Source organism: Etheostoma cragini, chromosome 5 (genome assembly GCF_013103735.1).
Source record: "Etheostoma cragini isolate CJK2018 chromosome 5, CSU_Ecrag_1.0, whole genome shotgun sequence".
NCBI classification, from domain to species: Eukaryota; Metazoa; Chordata; class Actinopteri; order Perciformes; family Percidae; genus Etheostoma; species Etheostoma cragini.
In genome coordinates this window covers 8,250,861-8,262,657 of record NC_048411.1, presented here as the reverse complement: position 1 = coordinate 8,262,657, position 11,797 = coordinate 8,250,861, and the positions used below count along the sequence as shown (strand labels likewise).

Sequence of the window (11,797 nt, the reverse complement as noted above, 5' to 3'; positions counted from 1 at the left end):
TCTCTCTCTCTCTCTCTCTCTCTCTCTCTCTCTCTCTCTCTCTCTCTCTCTCTCTCTCTCTCTCTCTCTCTCCATGTTTCTCAAAGCATGTTTCTCCGGTCTGCATCAGGTCTTCAGGTGGTATTGAAGTCCATTATGAAAGCCATGGTACCTCTGCTGCAGATTGGCTTGCTGCTCTTCTTTGCCATCCTCATGTTTGCCATCATCGGCCTCGACTTCTACATGGGCAAGTTCCATCGCACCTGCTTCAGAATAGACACAGGTAAGCAAGAGGAGAACAAGGGAAACAAGTTCTTGCTGTATAGGTACAAGTTCATAGGACCTTAATCATCCCTATGTAGTTGCTAAGCACACATGGCTGATCTTGAGGCATTGTTTAGGAATTGTACAGTGACATAAAACTGAATCCATTTCTGCTCTGTTTACTGTGCTCCAGCACATCACATTATTGAGTAACTGATTGAGGTTTCTGTAAACAAAGCAAACTAAAATATGCATGCCCTTAGGCTACACTCAAGTTGGAAAAGGCTCCAACTCGACGAACAAGATTGTTTTCACAAGAGGGTGCCCCCTCTTGTATGATATATTCTAATTAGGTTGAAAGCTATACCAATGTCTCTAAAATGAATGGTGAGAGAAGACATTAGGTACTCCAAAGTTTTTCCTGGTCTGAGGCAGCTCTGCATTGAAGAAATTAATTTCTGTGACTATAAATGTACCAACAAAGTCATTGAAATATATTCTATTAAAGGAATTTTATCCTTATCCAGTAAGAATCAAAGATATGTTGAAAGAATTTGGTGATGCAGAGTTTAAGGAAATAAGGAAAAGTTATATCTCATTTTCTCTTCTTCTGAAGGTAAAAGAGAAAAATTTAAATGAAATTTACCCTGTTTACAACATATATTATGCATAGGATGGCATGTTTTTCTGTATCTCTAACGAAAGGTATGTTTACATAATACTTCCCCAGCCTTCTCTTAAAATACCTCTGCATGTGGTGTGTATGTGGTTGTAGACGAGCAAGCTGCAGATTTCCCCTGTGGCCTGGAGGCTCCGGCGAGGACCTGTGCCAACGGCACCGCCTGCAGGGAGTACTGGATCGGACCCAACTATGGCATCACCAACTTTGACAATATCCTCTTCGCTGTTCTCACAGTTTTCCAGTGCATCACTATGGAGGGATGGGTGGACATTCTCTATAACGTGAGTCCACTAAATGCTGTTTGTAAAGCACCATGTGTCATTCATATGGTTATATGTTTTTGGCATACTGCACTTGACATACTATTAGAACATACTATTTTGTTCTGGCTTACTAGTAGTATTGTGTGTGTGAGTGTGTAAGTACAGTATTTGAACACCCTGCTATTTTGCAAGTTCTCCCACTTAGAAATCTGAAATTAGTCTGAAATAGTCATTGTAGGTGCATGTCCAATGTGAGAGACATAATCTAAAAATCAAAAACCAGAAATAACAATGTCTGATTTTTTAATTATTTATTTGTATGATACAGCTGCAAATAAGTCTTTGAACACCTGTCTATCGGCTACAATTCTGACCCTCAAAGACCTGTTAGTCTGCCTTCAAAATGTCAACCTCCACTCCATTTATTATCCTAAATTAGATGCACCTCTTTGAGGTCGTTAGCTGCATAAAGACACCTGTCCACCCCATACAATCAGTAAGATCTAACTTCTAACATGGCCGAGACCAAAGAGCTGTCCAAAGACACTAGATTGTACAACTAATTGTATACCTCCACAAGGCTGGAAAGGGCTACGGGGAAATTGCCAAGCAGCTTGGTGAAAAAAGGTCCACTGTTGGAGCAACCATTAGAAAATGGAAGAAGCTAAACATGACTGTCAATCTCCCTCGGACTGGGGCACCATGCAACATTTCACCTCCTGGGGTCTCAATGATCCTAAAAAAGGTGAGAAATCAGCCGAGAACTACACGGGAGGAGCTGGTCAATGACCTGGAAAGAGCTGGGACCACCGTTTCCAAAGTTACTGTTGGTAATACTCTAAGACCTCATGTTTTGAAATCATGCATGGCACGGAAGGTTCCCCTGCTTAAACCAGCACATGTCAAGGCTCGTCTTAAGTTTGTCAATGGCCATTTGGATGATCCAGAGGAGTCATGGGAGAAAGTCATGTGGTCAGATGAGACCAAACTAGAACTTTTTGATCATAATTTCACCAACCGTATTATGAAGAAGAAGAATGTTGAGTACCATCTCAAGAACACCATCCCTACTGTGAACCATGGGGGTGGTATCATCATGCTTTGGGGGTGTTTTTCTGCACATGGGACAGGGCGACTGCACTGTATTAAGGAGAGGATGCCCGGAGCCATGTAGTGCGAGATTTTGGGGAACAACCTTCTTCCCTCGGTTAGAGCATTAAAGATGGGGTTGAGGCTGGGTCTTCCAACATGACGAAGCACACAGCCAGGATAACCAAGGATGGCTCTGTGAGAAGCATATCAAGGTTCCGGCGTGGCCTGCCAGTCTCCAGACCTAAACCCAATAGAGAATCTTTGGAGGGAGCTCAAACTCCGTGTTTCTCAGCAACAGCCCAGAAACCTGACTGATCTAGAGAAGATCTATGAGGAGGAGTGTACCAAAATCCCAGGAAAACTGCAGGAAACGATTGACCTCTGTAATTGCAAAAAAAAGGCTACTGTACTAAACATTAACATTGATTTTCTCAGGTTTTCAAATACTAATTTGCAGCTGTGTCATACAAATAAATTGTTAATAAATCATACATTGGGATTTCTGGATTTTTTTTTAAAGATGATGATGATTTCTAAGTGGGAGAACTTGCAAAATAGCAGGGTGTTCAAATACTTATGTGTATATATATATATATATATATATAGTATTGTACTATGCGATCTGGAATGGAGGGGTCATTCAATTCAATTTTATTTATAGTATCAATTTATAAAAAGAGTTATCTCGAGACACTTTACAGATAGAGTAGGTCTAAACCACACTCCAGAATTTACAAGGACCCAACAGTTCTAGTAGTTTCCTCCAAAGCAAGCAACAGTGGCGAGGAAAAACTTCCTTTTAGGCAGAAACCTCGGACAGACCCAGGCTCTTGGTAGGCGTTGTCTGACGGGCCGGTTGGGGTTAGAATGAAGAGTGGAAATAGCAAAAATAGAAATAGAAATAGTCATCTGTTCCATCACAGGGGGCTGCTGTCCAGCTAATGGCCCCCCATTCCTCCCTAAAATGTGAAATACACCTCAGACCCACAAAAATGTATTTAGTGTGAATGTACAGGCTAGTCTTTCCTGTGCATCTTTGCTGAGATATGACTACTCCTTCCGCTCCCAGCCTTACTCAGGGGTGGGGGGGGTAGAGACAAGCAAACAGTTGCAGTTACAGGAAATATTTGGACAGTGACACAATTTTCATAATTTTGGCTCTGTGCGTTAACACAATGGATTTGAAATGAAATCAAGATGAAATTGTAGTGCAGACTGTCAGCGTTAATTTTAGGGTATTTACATAAAAATTGGAGGAAGGGTTTCGGAATTGCAAACATTTTCATACATAGTCCCCTTATGTCAAGGAATGCACCAGTAAGCCCAGCAATACAAAAAGGCCCGTACGTCCACGGAAGACAGTCCATCACGCAGGATCCTTCCATGGTAAAGAAGAACCCCTTCACAACATCTAGTGAAGTGAAGAAGACTATCCAGGAAGTAGGCATATCATTATCCAAGTTTACCATAAAGAGAAGACTTCACAAGAACAAATACAAAGGGTTCACCACAAGGTGCAAACCATTAATATGCCTCAAGAATAGAAAAGCCAGATTAGAGTTTGCCAGAAGACGTTTTACAAAGCCAGACAAGTTCTGGAATAGCATTCTTTGGACTGGTGAAACTAAGATCAACCTGTACCAGAATGATGGGAAGAGAAAAGTATGGAGAAGGCTTTGGAAGGCTCTTTATCCAAAGCACACCACATCGTCTATAAAACAAGGTGGAGCCAGCATAAGACATGGCTTCCAGTGGCACTGGGTCACTAGTGTTTATTCATGATAAACACATGATATCAGAAGATGGTGCTTCCTGAAATAAGGGGACTATGTATGAAAATGAGTGTAATTCCTAAACCCTTCCTACAATTGTGAAGTAAATACCTTTAAATTAAAGCTGAAAGGCTGCACTACAATTTCATTTCGAGTATTTCTTGTGTCACTGTCAAAATATTTTCCACTGTAAGTCAAGCCTGTCGAGGATGACTGACTCACAGCCACAGCTCCCATAAGAACCAAAGTACGGCAACTTAACTGCTAGCATGAAAAGAGTCACTGCGTTCTCGCATTTGCATAAAATCAGAATTATATTATGTCAAGGTAACAATTATGCAATTGGATAAATTATTAAACTGCTGTGGTGGGAAAATAATTTGTGTTTAGCAGTGTGAGCTTCATAGTAGTATTGAAAGAGGGAAACGGAGTAAGAGAAGAGAGAAGAGAGAGAGGAGCGGAGGGAAGTTGAAAATATAATCAATAGTAGTTTAGTTGCTGAGAGCAAGAAAAGTTGTGGTAGATGTCAAATACTCTGTCACACATGTAAATAGCAAATGGACAGCAGGACAGAGCTATAAATTAGCTTTTTTACCCAAATGCAAGCGAGAAAGCAGATTGAGCAGGTCATTTGAATAAGAGTATATTCGAGTAGAAATAAATATATGTGACTATGGCCTCACACTTATATCAAGGGAACACCATTTAATTCTTATTTGAAATGAATTGAATTTGGATCTTTTTGGCATCTTTTTCTTTATGATAATCAATTAGTTTTTTTTCCAGTGCAGCAATGAAATGCACATTTTACATTTAAATTAGCTGCCAGTTGGATGCCGAGTTACCTAAATTGAGTCAGGAGAGTATGGGTTTCACCATCTTCAGTGTCAGTCTGCTGCTACCCAAACTGCTGTTTGCTAACTTGGTAACATGATGAATAATTCCCATTAGACAGAGGTGTTAATCCAGAATTAGTCCATATGGGGCGTAAATGGTAGGGGTTAAGATGATTCCTTCATCCATCCTTAGACTTCCCTTTTTCCTGTCTTCCGGATCACTGACAGGCTGGTAATGCACTCTGACCGCACAGGCTTGTTCTGGCTGAATATGAGTGGTGGATTCGCTGATTGAATTGTCAAAGGAGGAGTGACGGCTGTCTCATTTCCTGCCGCTGTGGGACCCAGCTGTGTCCTCTTTATCAAAGTGGCAATCCATCATGGCCTGACAACTCCCTCGTCTGTCCCTGCCAAAGCTCTGACTCTTTGTTCAGGATGAAGCAGGAGAGCAAACCCCTGACTGTTGATTTCTCCTTAGCACCTTTTAGCCATAAACTGTCACGTCTCGTCCCTGTGTCAAGTTTTTTTTTTTGTTCATTTCATGTTTTCTTTTTTTTTTTTACTTTCCTGTTTTATTTTGTAGGTTCTCTGTTCTCCGTTGTGTTGTCTTATTTTATTTCCTGTTGTATATTTTCCCGCCTGTGTGATTACCTGTCCCCGTCCCAATGTTTTACACCTGTGTTGCATTGTATCCCCTGTCTTGTGTGTTTAAGTTCTATTTTCATTTTGCCCTAGTGCAAGATTATCCGTTTCTCATGTGTGCAGATTTTGAGCATTTCTCCCTGTGTTCCTGAGTTTTTGATTCCCTTAGGTTTTGAATCCTGCCTGTTTCCCGGATTTTCCCTTTGCCTGCCAAAACTGAAAACTGTTGCTGCTTTTATTAGCTTGCTGTCTAGCTTTTATTAGCTTGCTCATAAAACCATTGTATTTAACCTTTACTCAGTCGTGCATTCTTGGGTCCATTCTCTGTGTGCGTTATAGTACAATCTTGCCACATTCATGGACTCCGCCGACTCGAGTAAAGTACAAAGAGGAAAAAAAAAAAAGAGTACAAAACGCTCTTTTCGGTCTCAAGGACACAGGCTTCAGTTGGGGTAACAGAGAGCTATGTGAGCAAATGTCTCTCCTGACTACGTATATTCAAGCTATCCAGTCTCCCGCTGCGTCCCCAGCCTCTCAAAGCTCAACATACACGGTTACTTCTGCTGGTCCCACAGTCGGGGATGGTTCGGCTGCTTCTCCATTTGTCTGTCAGTTCCACTTCTCTCCTTCATCTGTCTCGGCCTGAACGCTTCTCCGGCGAGTCTGGTGACTGTAACGCAGTGTGGATTACATTTTGAGCTCCGTTCTTTCCGCTAATCATCTGATCAGGCTAAAATTGCTTACCGGATTTCACACCTGTCTAGTTGAGTTTTTTCACCACCTAAGGGGTGGCTGTACTCTCTCTCTTCCCCTGAGACTCAGTCCATGAAGGACTACATCGATTCAGCTCTGGATGCTGGCATCATCCGACCCTCTTCCTCACCAGCTGGAGCTGGTTTCCTCTTTGTGAGGAAGAAGGACAAGTTGTTACGGCCATGCATTGATTATCGTGGACTTAATGACATCATGGTGAAGAACAGGTACCGGCTCCCATTGATTATCGCTGCGTTTGAGTGACTGCAGCGTGCTACCATTTTTACCAAAGTTGATTAAAGAAATGCTAATCATTTAGTGAGGATCAAGGAACAAATTGAAGACAGGATTTAACACTCCCAGTGGACATTAAGAGTAATGGTCCTGCCTTTTGGATAAACTAAAACTCCGGCTGTTTTCCAGGTATTTGTTAATGATGTTCTCAGGGATATGTTGAATGTGTTTGTGTTTGTGTACCTTGATGACATTTTGATCTTCTCCCAAAACTGGAATGAGCATATATACAACATGTATGTGCTGTTCTGGGGAGATTACTTGATCATGAACTTTTTTTTAAAGCAGAAAAATTTGAGTTTAATGTTCCCAAGGAACATGAACATCCCTTCCTGGGATATGTGGTGGCCATGGGACAGGATTGGCCTGTCCCCACCAATTGCAAGGAGGTTCAAAGTTTTCTAGGATTCACTAATTTCTACAGGACGTTTGTCAGAAACTTCAGTTCTGTTGCTTCTCCATTACTTGTTCTCATTGAGTGGAATCCTCAAGCAGAAGCGGCCATCCAAACCCTCAAGGAGCATTTTGTCAGCATTTTGTCAGTTCTGGTCCTGCCGGATCCTGGTCGTTAGTTCGTGGTGGAGGTTGGATGCCTCCAATTTTGGTCTGGGTGCGGTCTTCTCTAAATGCCTTCCCTCAGATGGTAAGCTGCATCCTTTTCTCTTCTGCGAACTATTACTGTCAAGTTGGCCTTGGAGGTCTTTTTCATTTGGTTGAAGGTCTGAGTCTTGGCACTGCTTCAGTATTTTACCTCTTTGGTGTGAAACCTAGACTGGCATTACTTCACTGTCATAGGGCTTGAGTTTGTCATGACACATTACTGTGCTGTGTTTTGGGATCTTAAATCTTGTTCAGTACCAGACCACGGCGTACTGCAACAATCAGGGGGCCCTTCCATAGTGCATGGAGCTTTGGACTTAGTCCTTTCTTTTTCGTGTCATCTTTGACAAACACAGGTCTCCACCACTATTGGATTATTCTCTTGCTCAAAGGTCATGCACTTTTTGTCTGTCGCTTTTTTGCAAGACGGAGGTGCTCTTTTGCCATACTGTGCACTTCTTTTAAGCCTTCTTCCAGATTATAGAGGAAATCCGCTACTTCCAGGGGGTTGGCTTGGAGTTTTTCGGTACCAGACTGGATATCCTGTGGTTGATGGAACTCCCTGCCAAGCATAAGTCTGTTGGGTGTGAACCCTGTTACTGTGTGTCTTGAACTGCGGCAGGCAGTTAACCCTAACCCTAGCCCTACCCGGGCAAGCAGTGGCAATTGCTTGACACAGTTCTTTTGGTCTTGGTTCACATAACACCAAAAAGCCTCTGCAGCAAGATCCTATTGAACCGCTCTACCTGTCTGTTAGAGGAGGGTTGGTAGGGGTAGTCCTGGTCTTGGTAATCTGCAGGAGCTTGCACACATTTCTAAAATGCAAACCCTCAAAATTACGGCCTTGACCCGTGTGTAAATTGAGGGGGCCTCCAAACCTTCATACACTATTCAATTTATTTATAGTATAGTATCATATATCATATATATCATATATAAGCTTTATCAAAAAAAAGCTACACTAGCTTTCTTGCAGTTGTTTTAGCACCTTGGTCAGGGACAGGGAACGCTTCGACTCATCTGGTGAACAAGAATGTACTTGTTATGTCCAGAGTTGGACATAGGTAAAGGTGTCTTCCACATCGCGTGAAATACCACCTAACTCATGCCACGGGCTTGTCAAACTCACCGAATTATTACTTCTTGCTGGTGCTGTAGAACGCAATCCCGGACCACAACCAACAACAGCAACAACAACACCGAATCCAGGCCCACATCCTTGGCGGTCCACTAACATGGATCCCATTGTTAGCCACGCAGCACAACTTCTTTGGCTGGCCTCACCTGTCAGTGGGACTACCAGTGGTCTGACTAATTTAGCCTCACAGCCAATTGATCCAGGGCTGAGGTGTCGGCTTGCAACCTTTTTTGCTCTTGTTTCCCAGAGGCCTTACTTGTGGCAGAGACAGTTCATCAGATGATGTGATGTGACGGTGGCTCCTGTCATACCAGCAACCCGTGGTTCCAGGTTGCAGAGTGTCACTGTTTTTCCTTCTCCTATCTACGAAGCCCATGAGAAGGTGCCCCGGAATGGTGACAAACGTGGTGGCAGGCGCATGACTTTCTCTTCTGACAACGAGGTTGGCCAGATGCCGGAGGAGACGGTCACAGACTTTAAATCAGATTTTAAATTAAGTTTTAGTTAGAAAGGTTTACATTTCCTTCATCTTAATGTTGGAAGTCTTCTTGAGATGATTAGACAACTGGGGAAACAATCAGAGATCAGAGTTATAGAAAAAGTTGGTTAGATGAAACCATAAGTGATAAATTGCCATTAATAGTTAAGGTATAGTGAGGAAGGACCAAAATAGAAAAGGGGGCGGGGTTTGTGTATTTTTACTATAGATTTGATATTACTATTGATTTAGAGATTACTTGGATGGACATACTGTATGTTTACCAAAAAACAATCCCATCTTATTTGGGTCTTGCTACAGACTGCCAGGCCATGTTATGATGAGTTGGAACAGGTCCTCTTGAATTTATCAGACGAAGAGAGCTCAAAGATGATATTAATGGGGGATATGAACACAAATGTGTCGGGCAGTGCTCAACCTTCCAGCAAAATTCTGTAGGACCCGTGTCACTCGTTTGGTCTTAAACAGTTGGTAAAACAGTCCAAAAGGATAAGCAAGACTTGTAAGAGTATTATTGATCTGATCTTAGTTTCAGACAAAACTTAAATATCTCAAAGTGGTACTATTTCTTTACTAATACTACTACTATAACTTACTAAAACCTATTAATCTCACAAGACTGAACTATCCAGATCATTTAATCATTACTCCCAGGAAACATTCAAGAGGCTGCTTGATGAGGTGGATTGATCTCTGGTGTTTAAATTGTTCATGTGTTAATAATACATAGTCAGAGTTTAAAGACAGATTTTTTAAAATCATTAACAAGGTAACCCCTCTTAGAGAGATCAGAGTTAAACAGCGTTTTATTACATGTTTTGACAAAGTCAAACATGATACTGTTAAATCCAGAGAAAAGGCTCTTACAACTTTTAATTGAACAAAAAATTATGATGATTTTATTTTACATAAACAAGCGAGAAATATGACTCAGGAACTTGTTAGAGAAGCAAAATCAACACACTTATAGGATATATCAAATAATAAAGATAACTCTAAAACGTTGTGGACAACCTTAAAGGATTTTCGAGGCCGCTAAAATAAATGCTAGGAAACCAAGAACCAAAGGATTAAAAATGAATGGTGGCCTAAATTTCAATATTGAAGAGGTTGCTAATCATTTTAATACTTACTTCAGTTCTATAGCAGAACAGCTGGTTTAAAAGCTGCGGCCTTCCTTTGAGTTATTTAGCACTGATAGGGTGAAATCGTACTAAAATATACTTGGTGTAATGCCCAACTCATTCTCTTTAAGGAACGTTGAGTATGGTGAGTTGGAAAAAAGGCTCTTATAACCAGACTGCTCCAAAGGCCCTGGGTTGTTTTTTTTTACGAGATGACGCTGCCTAACTAGCCTCTTACATCTCCCATATTTTAAACGTGTCTGTTCAATCTGGTGTTTCCCGATGACCTCAAGAACGCCAAGATAGTTCCTCATTTAAAAACGGAAACAGCCACGACCCTGTTAACTACAGACCAGTCTCTTTTTTTGTGCACAGTCTTAACATTGTTTTGAAAAGTCGGTCAATGAGCATTTAAATGAATACATGAATACTAATAACCTCATGTTTAAATTCCAATCCGGATTCAGGAAATCCCATTCTACCAAGTCATGCCTACTCTATTTATCCGAAATCATATGCAGGAAAATAGACATAAATCTCGGTGGAATGGTGTTATTGGTTCTGCAAAAGGCATTTGATACGGGGATTCATGACAGACTGATTGCTAAACTTGAGGCCGTGGGGGCAGACAACTCCACCTGTAGGTGGTTTAGGTCTTACTTATCAGGGAGGGAACAACAGGTAGTCTTAGGGAGAGTGCTGGCAAATGCGGCAATCCTCAAGGAAGCATTCTAGGTTGATTCTAGTTTATGTGCCCTGTGCCCAGATATGACAGGCAGGCAGAAGAGTATGAAGCTGAGGGTTAATTTGAAAAAAGAGCCCAAGGACACACAGGGATAAAAATGCCAAAGACAGAATTCTAACTCTCAGAAATTCAAAAGGTCATGCAGAAAGAAAACCAAAAACAGGAACAATGACACCGGTAAGACTCACGAGGGGAAGGCGGATCACAGGGAAGGCAAACGTGGAACAAACCATCTGGAAAACACAAACTCACTAAACGATCTGACAAGAGACAAAGGGAACACAGAGGTTAAATACAAAGCAATATACCAAAATCATGACACCCTGCTGTTTAATTTTAAGTTTCTCCTTGTAATGAAGACTTTCAAATGGCTTTTTGAAAGAAGCCTGGAGTCCAGCCCAGCCCACTCCTCCAGTGACCCCCCAGAGATGCTGAGCTTCCTTGACTTGAGCGCAGCATTTATCCAATGACCTTCTAGTTTCAAAGCACTTAAAAATTAGTTGAAAGCAGCCCCATTGAAGTCCAACAGGGAAATGCACTGTGACGCTATGGGAATGTATGAGAAGGAAATTGAGTAATTCAGTGAATGTACTGTAACGCATTTTTAGTCAATAATATGTTAACACAATAGTAATTATTTGACCAATAATTTTCTGTCATTTGCAGTCTTAAAGAAACACCTCTGTTTTTGGTCTTTACATGGGATTAGTTGAACCTAAGAAAAACATAGATACACTTCTTATTATGGCATCAACAAGTGTGGTGGAGTGAAGTGAAAAGTATTAACAGTGTTTTCTTTGTCTTTGCATTTGTGGTGTTTAGGCCAATGATGCCTCAGGGAACACGTGGAACTGGCTTTATTTCATCCCCCTCATCATCATCGGTTCCTTCTTCATGCTCAACCTGGTGTTAGGTGTGCTGTCAGGGTGAGTACAAACTGTGTGGATGACCTAAGAGATATTCTTTACGTTTTACCAAGATTAACCTCAATCGTAACTATGGATGTGCATGATTAGTGGACTCAAAATTCAAATTCAAATTAAAGCTGCAAGCAGCGATGAACGGGCCCTCGCCTCTATGCAGGTTGGGCTACTGGCAGAGGCCAATCTTTGTG

The 11,797-nt window shown here is 41.6% G+C and overlaps 1 protein-coding gene across 1 annotated transcript in view; it reads left to right on the top strand.

The window, feature by feature from the left end:
• Window positions 1-11,797, top strand: part of cacna1ba (calcium channel, voltage-dependent, N type, alpha 1B subunit, a) — a 168,458-nt gene that overhangs the window by 61,129 nt on the left and 95,532 nt on the right. Inside the window, exons 5-7 of the mRNA XM_034871800.1 lie at window positions 110-262; window positions 1,019-1,206; window positions 11,506-11,609. Coding sequence (XP_034727691.1) covers window positions 110-262; window positions 1,019-1,206; window positions 11,506-11,609 — 445 coding nt within the window. The remainder of the gene's footprint in view (window positions 1-109; window positions 263-1,018; window positions 1,207-11,505; window positions 11,610-11,797) is intronic.